General features: G+C 43.2%; 2 protein-coding genes across 2 annotated transcripts in view; both read right to left on the bottom strand.

Moving 5' to 3' along the window:
* The window catches only part of LOC109474645 (integrin alpha-5-like), a 13,014-nt gene extending 9,536 nt beyond the window's left edge, over nucleotides 1–3,478 (bottom strand). Inside the window, exons 1-3 of the mRNA XM_019774993.1 lie at nucleotides 2,847–3,478; nucleotides 1,315–1,451; nucleotides 51–112 (exon numbers count right to left, since the gene is read on the bottom strand). Of these exons, the coding sequence (XP_019630552.1) occupies nucleotides 51–112; nucleotides 1,315–1,451; nucleotides 2,847–3,052 (405 nt within the window). The 5' untranslated portion in view covers nucleotides 3,053–3,478. The remainder of the gene's footprint in view (nucleotides 1–50; nucleotides 113–1,314; nucleotides 1,452–2,846) is intronic.
* Nucleotides 3,479–4,236: 758 nt separating this feature from the next.
* Nucleotides 4,237–8,511, bottom strand: LOC109474572 (four-jointed box protein 1-like). Its single transcript, XM_019774903.1, has 7 exons — nucleotides 8,149–8,511; nucleotides 7,448–7,645; nucleotides 6,935–7,076; nucleotides 6,282–6,452; nucleotides 5,756–5,933; nucleotides 5,069–5,230; nucleotides 4,237–4,756 (listed from the first exon to the last, which is right to left on the bottom strand). The coding sequence occupies exons 1-7, from the start codon at nucleotides 8,272–8,274 to the stop codon at nucleotides 4,237–4,239; spliced, it is 1,497 nt and encodes a 498-aa protein (XP_019630462.1). The 5' UTR covers nucleotides 8,275–8,511.
* Between the last annotated feature and the right edge of the window lie 3,738 nt (nucleotides 8,512–12,249).

The following is a 12,249-nucleotide window of genomic DNA, read 5'->3' as shown; positions in this document are numbered from 1 at the left end:
CTCCAAACAAAACCTCCGTACCAGGAGATTTAATAAGTTGTGAGACTTACAACAATTAAGTCCTCAATGGGTGACGTCATCACGGTCGCCCCCATCATCTGGTCAGGCTTGGCTGAAACGTGCATGTAACAGGCATCGTGATTGGATAAGAATGAAAATAAGCATGCAACAGACATCGTCATTGGACAATAATGAAAATAAGCAAAAATTTGTTGTGTTATATTTCTGCACACTTGTTTTGATTATTTCGTTTTAGTTCTAACTTGTAGTCATCAATTGTACGTATTGTGCATTGTAAAATGTTGCAGTTTATTTGTTTGAAACTGACGTCACATTACACTTAGATATGTCCTATACTACTAGTATTGTGAAAGTCTGCGGACGTTGAAGGTGCTTAATCAGCCTAACTGAAACTAAGGAACATGGCTTCCATTTTGATGCCCACTATTGAACTTGCTTGAAAGTAAAATTAAAGGAAGGGCCTCATGTTCAAGCATTACGCATGAAAATCTGAGTGTGCAAACGACATTACGTGACGGCTGCCAGATGCGCGGGAAAGCGCTCATGGCAGGATGTCCGTGACACGACTATCGGCCTTATCTCCCATCACACATGTTCAATGTGGGCGCACGACAGACGCATTGTGTTCAGAACTGCAGTGGCAACACCCTTAATATTCACACAGGCAGTTTCACCAGCATCCATTGGGCGGCCTGCTTAGAGAGTTGTGTTAGTGTAACATTTCATGGGCAAATGAACGCTATGGCGACCAAACTCCCCTGGTAAATTATTTCGTTCGCTCTTATTTATTACTCTGTCGATGTCGATCATCATTTTCATTTTATCATGTTCATTTTATTACTTCTTTATGTGCCTATAAATCTCTTTTAAACACACATGCAGACACACGCGCGCGCGCGCACGCACACTCACATGCACTCACTCACGCACGCGCACGCACACAAACAAAATGTCTCGATCCTATTATCCAAAGATAATAGGATCTAGAGAAAACTTCAAAAGGTGCATGTTGCAAACACACTCCACACGTGTGACACTCTATGCTAGATCCTTACATCTGCTTGAAGGTTAATCTCCAAGCAGATCATAAACTGAACTGAACAGAGTGGCATAAGACAGTATCAAATTCGCCAGGCAGTGTCCATTGTCCACCCAACACCGTTGGGTGACGTGTTGAACCCTCTCACAGTCTCTGGCCAATGGATACTGTCTGGCCAATTTGACACTGTCTTATGCCACCCTAGGATCTGCTTGGAGATTACTTGGAGGTGACATGTCCCCGGCCTAGCTTACCGTCTGGCAGTTGGAGCGGAAGTCTGTGACAAGTTGAATTGGCACCAAGTCCGTCCTCAGCCGGACATCTGAACACTGCGCCTGTCGACCCACTTCCGGCGGCTTCCCCCTGGGCGAAAGGTGCCCCAACCACTAATCTGGTACAATGTAGAACAGTCGTATAAACGTCAAAAACTTATCGTTGTGGTAGAAGTGGTATTCAGGTGGTAATCATCGTATTCGGCTAATTCGACCAAAAAGGGAAGAATATTATAATTAGCCAGGAGAGTCAGTGCGCGAGAAGCCACCCCCCCCCCATTATCTTCCTGGGGTACACTTAGTCATTCTCTTCTTAAATTGCCGCCTCGCTAACTGTGCACTTAATGAACCACGTAATTATCAAAGCCGATTCAAGATAACCTTCTTTTAATGGGCGCTGGAAGAGTTGTTTCATCAGCCGTGAAATAGATTAGGGGTCGAGATTAAACTAGATTACAAAAATCTCACTTGGCACCCTAACCCCCCAGAGGATTGGTATCTGAGGCTTAACATAACAACACGTAACTCAAATAATGGCCAATTTTCTTCAGACCCGAATACGTTAAGCAGGGCACGTTTTGATAAGATCAAGCAGTATAAAATTTCCTCACCAGTCCCCCCCGTACAAATAGTCAACTAAGGATAGTTCATCCCTAGTACTATAATCCCAAAATGTTTATAAAGAAAACTTTAAGTAATCTACTTGACGAAAGGGTGAATGAAAACTTACTCTCACAATAATATTTGATTTTAGATGTTTCTTTGGTTTAATTAAGAAGACAGGAAGCGTATGGTGTTCTGTTAGTTACTGTAACAGAAACAAAGGGGGGCACCAGTCTCACGGAATGACGCCTTGTACCGGGTTCTTTTGCCCAGCTGTCTCCAGAGCGACTTTAGTTACAAAGTTTAATAGAAAACATTCGGGTTTTTGGAACAGAGTTTCCTGTTTCAGAGTAGAGAAGTCTTTGTTCACAGAGACCACCCGGTGTATGTACTTAAGATCGCTACTTGTATGGAAGTTACCTAGGGGACTGTTCGTTGCGTTTTTTGGAGGACGGGATCGTCATTATGAATGTACAACAGAGGTAATATCAATAATGCTAACAAAGCAGAGGTACCTACTGTAACATGTAACAGAAAAAAATGTTGACTTAATTAAAAAAAAAGACAGAAACGTTACATGAAATTCAACTAGTGAAGGAAAATACTAGTACTGTATTTGCGTCTCTAATGGCTTCCGAAATATCAACTACGAGATCATATTTATTCATTCACTGCATATTGATAGCTTTCGGAAAAGCCTGTATTTTTCTGTAACTGTTTGATCACAGTCTACAAAAAATGTACTTTGAAATAAAACGTCGCATATCCGTGCCAAATAATAAAAAAAATCTGCTTATAGCGAATGCAATTTAAAGATATACATTGTATGATTATAAGAAAGAGTATGTCACCTAGTCGTTTTGCCAACACAATGCGGAAGTATAGATGAAACCGTAATGGTTATGACCTACCCGGCCGTTCCGCCGCTGGTTTCTCGGTGGAAGTCGAGCGAGGCGCCGAAGCCACTGCCTGTAGGTCCCCGGTACAACAGGCGGCTCTCCACGTCCAAATTAAACCCCTCAACGTCTAACGCCGCTGGCATAAAAACCAACCATACCCACCACATTGTCGTCTTCATGTTCCGTGTCATAGTTGTAAAGCGGGTTACGCAGAACATTGCCAGAATACAGGCAGCAGTTACAAACGGTAGTGCCCTCGCCCAACCTTCCTGCCACACTGTTAAGTCGGTCAACCTCACTGAAACGCGATCTTCCCGCCAATTTCGCTCCAGTCACCGGGGACGCACGGCAGGATATCACTGTGAACGAATGCTGATCACGGAAGCAACTTCAGCAGAAAACGAAGACCTTGAGTCATCCCTTGACTTAAACCCTGACTTGAAGTTGTGCAAATTTCCGTGTTCAGTGTTAGCTAACGAAGACAAATGTGAAGTTCTGCTGCACTTGGCATTGAAACTGAACATGAACAAACTGGGTAGCGTGGGTTGCTGGCAAACTTCTCAGTGACACATAGGAAGGCTTGGGGAGTGATTTTGCCCATATTCGGGTCAAACAGAAAGCAGAACAGGAACATATAGAAACTTGAGCACGGACTTTCTCCCCTTGTGCCAAGTCCCACGGGATGTGATTGATTAGAATCCCAAGTAAAGCGTGAGTCAGTCTTATCTGAGGGGATATCTAGCCTAGAAGGGATGCACGAGAAAGGCTTCCAAAAGAAGGACTGCGGTTTTGAGGTCATCACTTTCCCTCTGTTAAAACGCTGACAGGACCCACTGCTTCCTTCTCAATGCTTCTGGGAAAGGCGAACAGAATTAAAGAGGAACTGAAGTTCGTGTCCGAAATCATGAATATATTTGACATGGCTACATGTAATAATAAAAGCACACACACCTGTCCATGGTGGACAGTTCTTACCTATCAACGTACCATTTGAACTAACCCTCGTTTTTCCATAGGCAATGTAAATGCATCCTTGACTATGCGACAGATGAAAAGAACAATAAAAAAGGAGGCATATGGTAACAAAATCGATACTTATCGCTACATGTAGGATTTATAAGGGACGGTAACATGACCTGGATATTCCATTTGTATGACCAAGGACGTTATGTCACACCCCTTGGTATGACGTGGTTTCTTATTATTGCTAAAATTTCAAATGATCTGTTTCATTAACTGATCAATGTTTAGAATTATTGCTTGATGAAATAAAAATGCTTCGTGACTGTCCTTATTAGGTGAACCGCAAAAATGCTATCAGTTGTAAATGGTGAACCAAAAAAAAATAACGGTCATTATACAACAGAAATTACATGTATCTAGAGCCTAGCCTTTATTACAGTCACAGATTTTCATGTCTGTTCTTTTTAACTCTCTTGTCTTTCTTCACCACAAGCGATGAGGTGTCCTTGAGCTGTGACATCACGAGATCCGCCGCCTGGCGACAGCGCTGGAAGTGCAGGTAGACGTCATCTATCCGCTTCTGGAGTACCTCTCCGAAGTCAAGGTCACGTGGCAATGGCGGCAAGGACTTTCCGTGAGGTTCTTTCTCTCTAAGTTCTTTAAATAGTATATCAGCTGCGTTTCGTGTCGCGTAAAGCTTTTCAATGTGTAAAACGGTTTCTCTGCGGAACAAACAAGTTGTTTTCAGGAGGTCCTCATGTAAGGTTTTCATAATGGTATAGTCCACCTCTCCGCGTGAAGGCGCAATGCCGGCCAGCCACGAGAACGAGGTTATGAGTTGGTCGCCATTGTTGGTGTACCAGAGCCCGTTGTTGCTCCCGGAGCGCCGAACGTTCTTAACCGGCTCGTGGAAGTACTTCGTGCTGTTGGTCTGCGCGAGGTACAGGTTTCTCACCAGTCTGAAATGTACAAGGATAATTTTTAGATTTGATTCAAAGTCAAATCCAACACGAAGCATTAAGACGGGTGGCGTCACAGGCTACCTACCTCATTTGATCTACTGATAGAGTCACGTGTCCGTATGCGCTATGTGCATATGCAGACGTCATAGAAGAAGTCAACTGATTTCATCCTAGAGCTAATTATGTTATATGTCCATGTTATACAGTCGGAAAGGAAAGGATTTCTTACTCCATAGTTTGTAACAGAAGTGAGTGACTAAGAAGACGTAACTATTTGGCCCCCAACATCTGCTTGGAGATCGGACTAACCTGTCATTGTTGAAGAGGATGTAGTCGAACACCAGGAGGTCGGACCACTGCGCAAGCGCCACCAGGTCGGAGACGGACATCAGTCGCATCCGTCTGTTCATTGGTGAAACCGTCCCCAGCCTCGTTTCCGAATCGTCCAAGATATGATGAGGAAACAGTGTCCTAAAAGGCAGAGTCGTACTATCATTGTAAAATTTTTTAATGGTAACTACTAAGAAACAACGAAAATCTTGATCTGAATGGGTAAAACTGCAAAGTTATAAAGATTTAGATACCACACAAAATAAATAGAAGAAATTCATGGAATATTTCATAAACCAAATTCATTACTGTACTAGATGCTCCGACCCTAAGGCGTCGTCAAATCTAGGATCTTGGCATCATGACTTTCATAAACCGACTGAAGTCATCCCTTGATTCAACAAGTTAACTACCAGCCTTACAGGGCTCATAGACACGCGGGTATGACCCCTACAGTTTGAACTGTACGTTTTGGCGATAACCGTTCTTTTATATATGACATTTTAATATGTGTTTCGTAGGTGTTCTCCTTAAACATGGGACGTCTACCAAAGGAGTACAACCCCTACTAGTAGTATAATGTCGCCAATGTGCAAAATCTCGCACGACACGCTTCCATACGTACGAGTAGGACCCAAATCAGACCATTTCACGGTGATGACTTACTCGATGAAGTCTCCTTGCCAGTCCACCATGCCGACGATGTGCTTGTCCTGCCACCCAGCGGCCGTCAGGAGGAACAGCAGGTGCTCCGGGATGGCGGTGAAGTTCACCTGGGACAGCACCACTGTTGGAACGTTGCGCATGCCCAGTAGCCTTCCTAGTAGAAAGGAGAGCATCTCCCCTGCAAGACAAATGGCACAGAAACTGTAGTACCAAAGAAAGCCACCAGGAGGCCCAAACTCATCATTTCTTTGTCCTAACCACATTTGATGTACCTAACCTATTAAACTAACCCAGACGCCATCCTATTGTATATATGCCGGGGCTCCCAAACTCGATTTTTTCGGAGCCTGTAGTAAATTGGATGGAACCCAGACTATGACCTAATCACAATCCAATCATATCATCTTTCCTAGTATATACAAATAAAGTAGAACAACTTCACTTGTGAAGACATGAAAAGGCACAACCACCTGTTAAAAGGTGTTTTTCTAGGGCGATGGGTATATATGTCCTGGCGGAACGTTACCTTGCAGGGTGGTTGGATCCCTGTATCTAGCACACAGCCAGGAGTCATCAGACAGCCTGAGCACTCTGTCCGCCCCGTGTCCACATCCGCCGTACCGCGCCTGCAGTACCTCCTCCACAGGCAGGTGGCGCATCGCGTGCCGCTTCATGTGCATGGTGCCCACACTATGGCCTGGGGAGGAACGTGTCTAACACTTAAATGCAGTCAAACCTATGCTGATGGCCGCTTCTACGTAACGTAAGGACCATATGGCTATTGACGTACAGTCAAACCTGTACTAGTGTAGTGACCACGTCTACATACATGCAAGGACTACCTGTGTACCAATGGCCAAGTGATAAGGAAGATTATACACGAATCGATGTTGGAAGATAGTTATAGTTCACATGTGTTGCTTGGACATAATTGTTCAATGACAATTACTGTCAAAAATTTAAAAGGGCAATACGCTATGATTCAATTATGCATTCATACGGAGGTGATCAATATTACAAGTCTGAATGTATGTCAATATGTAGGTACTAGCAGTCCTTATTCAGAGGCGTCACTAGTGCAGGATAAACTGTAAGCGCCAGCTTTAGATAAGACTCCAATCATAGTTTATTCCCCCTTGATAACCCAAAGACTAAGAAACCGACATCTAAGATCCCCACCTGAGGGAATTTTCCCCTCTATTTTCCTGGCCCAGTAGATGCCATCCTCCACCACTGGGACGCCCTTGTGGTTGGCCTTGACCCAGGTGACCCCGCCGGGTTTCTGGAGGTCAAGTTTTGGCGGCACTTTGGGGATCACAACCTTTGAAAGAAGAGACAGGGAGAGTGAGTGTGAGAGTGAGAGTGAGAGAAAAACACACAGACACGCAAACATACAAACACGCACACAAAACACACACACACACACACAGACACACACATACACACGCGCACAGACACACATACACACACACACACACACACACACACACACACATACACAAACACAAACACATACACACACATTCACACGCGCGCGCGCGCGCGCACACACACACACACACACACACACACACACACACACACAAATACCTTATTACCCATATCACTCACTCACTCTCTCCCATATGAGTAACAACAAAACATTGACTGCATGTACAGGTACTAGTACATTGTATATGAAAAAAAACTTGCCTCTGGCACTTGTGGCTGTACCGGTTTGAAACCTTCCGTCGGCTTGTCTTTGGGATCGTCAAGACGTTCTGGTTCGTTTAAGGAGTTTGTGACCGTCTCCTTTTCTTCTCCTGTGCGTTCTTCTTCCCCTTCAAGCCCGATGATCCGAATCATCTGCGGGGCTTCTGTCTTGTGTTTTCCCGCTCGTAGTTTTGGATGCTGCGAGGAACATGCTTGCAGTAAGTATGACAAATGGCACACAAAGGCTAGCTTTCAACGCACATAATACGAGTACTACTCCAGCTGTATTAATAATACTATAGTTATAGTGGTACCACTTGATAATGATAAGTCAGTGATAGCTGTATACTAGTGCCCAGACCAGCATTTCATAATATGTAATGATATAACATAATACATGATGTATCATGTATTGAGGGTATTTATTCATCAAACGTTGTTATAATATATTCTAACTTCAAAACAAAGAAATTATTTTTTGTGGGCTGAGGACACAGCTTTTCTCAATATTATGGTACACAAATTAAATGTTACGTCCAGTAAAGGAAATGACACAAATGACCAAAATGGAATTGTCACGGTGATCAAGCAAACCAAAAACGGATGAAAACCTGTTGGTGTCTATTTGTGAATCTTGCAAGAATAGATCAATTAGCAAACAAAAGCAACAATTTTTTTCAGTGCAGAGCATATCGACTCACCTGCAGCTCTCTATCTAACGCACCGGTTGGTCGTTGCAGCGCCAGGTTGCCCAGGTACAAGCACAGCGCCACGATCGTCCCAACCCACACCAGGTTCAAACACTTTCTCCGTGAGGACATGTACATCGTGTTGTCTTTAGTCGTGAAACGCCACGTCGGATGTAGTCGATTGAATATCAACAAGACATAGGCAATGGTCAGGCCTTATTAACCTCTGAACTAACTGGCGGCCAAAAATTTTCAAGGTTTCCCTCAGTTTACGACAGACAAAGCCTTGCGATATGATCGAAAGGTTGTCTTTCTCTCTTTCTACAAAGAGACTTTCTCTCTTTCTACAAACGTGTTACCAGCCCTCGGAATCGTCTGTCCGTAGTTTATGTTGACGAAAAAGCAGTGATCACCGTAGGGACCGATCATATGTCATGAATAATAACTGGCTTGAAGCCAGGTAAGATGAGATTAATTGTTGGCCATACTAAAACGTGCAAACATACAAGTGACCGATGCATACGAGCTATACTACTTTTAGGATTTTTTTTTTCTAAAAAGCTGCTAAAAGTGATAAACCGGCGTTTGTAAGACCCCTTGTGGACTGTTTGTGATTTGTCCCGTTTCTGTAACATCTGTGCACCTAACGCCACGTCCTCTTAAGCGTCAGCTGGCGACGGCGAGATGCGGTGGGGTACGATCTTGTGATTCAGCCTGAGGCAACTTTAGCTACGGGCTTCGGCTTACTTTTATGCGTTTTTGTTGGGCTTTCATTTTTGTACTCTTACTCGTATCTTTTTTCTCCAGCCAATTGCAAACTTCGGTGGTGTAATGGATACAAATGGAACTGTCTCTACAACGGTTCTAATTTTTCATACTGTCTTGTAGCCATGAAATGATCTGCGCTTGGAGATTAAGATATCTTGAGATACAGCCTCAGGCAACTATGGCTATAGTTTGTGGGAACCGGCATGTGAGATTGATTCTCATTGATCAATTACGGGAAGCTACGGGTGGGGGAATACCAATGACCACATTCTAGTATAAAAATGAAAGCCTCAAACTCAGAGAAAACAAGTAAAATCTGAAATTTTATGCCTCCGGGCTTTTTATTGTATATTCTTATATAGGGTTTTAAACAAAGAATGTATCGATACCGGACACCCCTCTGTGTGTGGGGTCATATACGTGGACCAGACCGAGAATAGCTTAAACACGCCAAAGGTCAACGATCGCGACCACTTTCACGCTAAAAGGGGTGTTTTGGGGCCACCAAAAGGCACCATTTTCACGCCCGAAGACACATATACAATAAAAACAAAAGAACGTGCATCATCTGCAGCCCAATAGCAAAACATATACCGAGTCTCAAAAGAATCCGTCCACCCAAACGCGAGAAACAGCTGCGAACATGAAAATCTAAATCTCTCACAAAACCCTTCCGCGGAAGGATGTCTCCTTCCCCGGAGGTAAAAAGAGCATTATTACATAACTAAATAGATTTTGGAAATTAGACGTTCGCTATCAATTTCCAGCATATAGATATATATATTTATGAAGTCAACGTACTGGCTCTAACCCCTTCCCCGGCCACCTGTACTAGTTTAATAGTGGCGAGGAATGAAGTTGCAATGAGTTCTGGATGCAGTACTTTGGTCGACCGTGGAGTGTCTCTTTTGAACAGTGCAGACTGGCTGGCTCTGCGTTCGCGAAATCTGATCCTCCCTTTGTTTGTCATAAGCTGGGCTGATTCTACGATTCTACAGACTTCAGCATAAACGTGGGTCTCTTTTCTTCTTATCTTAAGGTAGTGTATAATGGTGCCTGAGGACTTTGGGGACATCTTAAAAATACTAGTTAGAATTACTTTTGGTCATTTAAATTTTTCATATAAGTACCTTATTGCAAGACAATAATTTATGCAAATTTTTATGACGTCACGATGACGTAATCTGGAGTTATGAGCCACGCCCCTTTTTTAGAAAATCAATTTTCCTGGCCAGTGCTTTGGTTTTCATTGACCATATTTTGTAGAGAGGCGCACTATAGTGATAGCAAAAAACGTACGTCAGGATTTTTTTCTATCTTCAAATGTTGATTTTTAATGAATTTTTTTCGTAAATTTTAACAGTGCCATACGCCAGCGGCCCTCCCCAGCACATAAAGCGGCGCAGCGTGTCGGCCTGACGTACGTTTTTAGTTTAGAAGCTTATGTTTAAAATAAAACAATTTTTGGTCCCTTTTAATTAGCAGTTTTGCCACAGTTTTGATCTAAAAATGCTGTATATGCTGTATGGGTTACATAAATGTCCATTTTGGAGCCAAAAAGAGCCGAAATCGCCAGGTTTTGGTCCGCATTCCAAAGGCCCCGATGACTTCCGGTAAAATGCGGGTCATTGACCCTTCAGCACGCTGTATTTACCATTCTGAGCCGCGATTTAGAAAAACAGGCCGGGGATATGTCCAGTAAGTGGGGGAGTCACGTGACCAAACCAAAATGGCGGACGACGACTTGGATGCCGCGAAGGACGCTGTGCGGTTTGCGGCAACATTTGGGCCGCTAGACAATCTTTTAAACGACTATACCCTACGTAGTTTTGCAGGTGGACTTTCATGGACTATTCTGAGACCTTTCTGGAGAAAAACCGTCCGTGTTTTCTGGAGTTATGGACTTGTTTTTGATGCCTACCCCCGAAGTTCTTTGTTGTGTTACGGAAAGCAACATACTCGGAAAAAAGACTGAAAACATGGAGTTACCGGAGTAGATAGCCCTGGAGAAAAGCCTGCCCGTACGTGGTATGAGATTACTAGCGAATATAATTTTGTTGATTATGTGAATTTCTGTTGAACGTTGTCCTAGTAGACGTGTGCTTACAGTAAATGATTTTTTTTTTACGTACGGAGTTTTATCTGCAAAATATGGACGATCCGTTATAAGCTGCCACCGCTGTAAACCGTAAAGATATGTTCGTCGTTACAGTAAGATTGTGTATGCATTCCGCTCTAAGATAGCTTGAAGTTTGTTTGTATTGTATTTCTTTAAATAAAAAAAGAACGTTGCAGATTGGAAATCAGTTCTTGTGTCATGTTTGTTCAAGTACTAGTATCTTCTTCCTACAACTGCATATAACAGTTACTACCGGTAGTATATTTACAAACATTTTGCAGTCGAAACAAACTCAAACGTTGCTTTTGGCAGTCAAATGTTTTTTCATAGGAAGTTGTTGGCGTAATCCATGCCTTTTTCTTGGTGATTTCTGTGGTATATTTCCAGTTGAATATGTGTTCCGACTTGATAAATATATATATAGCCGGCATGGCAGGTTTTCGTAAATTCTTTGCAGTTGGCAGATTTTGGTTACTTAGCGGTCTACAAATAACATGATGTACTGTATTTACAAACGCTCTAAGTATCAGGAAAATTGTCTTTTCCTTTCCCAATGGCAAAGTGAAGCTCACACACACTGTGACAGTTCACATTCCTTGCTTCAAGTGGCCCAGCGGAATCGTGCTTTCGCTTCAGTGGGGCCGGGGGTGGTGCACATATTTGGTAGAGCACTCCACTATTTGGAAGAGCACTCCATATATGGGAGCCCGGATGGTAGATGGCGCGTAAAAATTGCGAACTTTGTCGTTCAATTTCGCGGTCAAAATGTGGCCCTGGCAAAAAATATGTTATAGATTATAAAAATAGACCAAAAAGTCTACCATGTCAGATAGAGTTTTTTTTCTATATTAGTATTTCCAAAAAGTCCTCAGGCACCCTTCAATATGACCTTAAAGACCTGGTGGCTAATTCGTTAATACCGGGTTCAGAAATTAAAGAGATGAAAGGTTGTCTCGGCCTGTATTCCGTAGCGCCAGCAGTTGGATTTGGGCGTAGCAACATGGCGGTTGCCATCCACGCTCGGCTGGGTCTGATGGATCTGTTGACGCGATGGCCGCCCCAGCTGTGCATATGACTCAGCCTGGATGCCGTGTATTATTATTCCTCCTCATTTGCATCCTATTTAGTGGACCCAGAGGAAAAGTAAATTTTTCATCCAATGGACTGAAAATTCATGTCTGGTCTACCTTGGATTAGGGATGATGGTGTGAGGTAGGATTTACTGA

The sequence above is a fragment of the Branchiostoma belcheri genome, unplaced genomic scaffold, assembly GCF_001625305.1.
Source record: "Branchiostoma belcheri isolate BF01 breed outbred unplaced genomic scaffold, Haploidv18h27 scaffold31, whole genome shotgun sequence".
Taxonomy (NCBI): Eukaryota; Metazoa; Chordata; class Leptocardii; order Amphioxiformes; family Branchiostomatidae; genus Branchiostoma; species Branchiostoma belcheri.
The sequence above is the reverse complement of the archived record's forward strand: the minus strand, read 5'-3'. Positions and strand labels throughout refer to the sequence as shown.

Excerpts from the sequence above, each read along its gene's own strand:
- LOC109474572 (XM_019774903.1), bottom strand. The coding sequence starts at position 8,274 with ATGTACATGTCCTCACGGAGAAAGTGTTTGAACCTGGTGTGGGTTGGG. Across the intron at positions 5,231-5,755 it reads TGGCAAGGAGACTTCATCGA|GACACTGTTTCCTCATCATA; the intron begins GTAAGTCATCAC and ends TCTGCCTTTTAG. Across the intron at positions 4,757-5,068 it reads ATCCTCTTCAACAATGACAG|ACTGGTGAGAAACCTGTACC; the intron begins GTTAGTCCGATC and ends TGTACATTTCAG.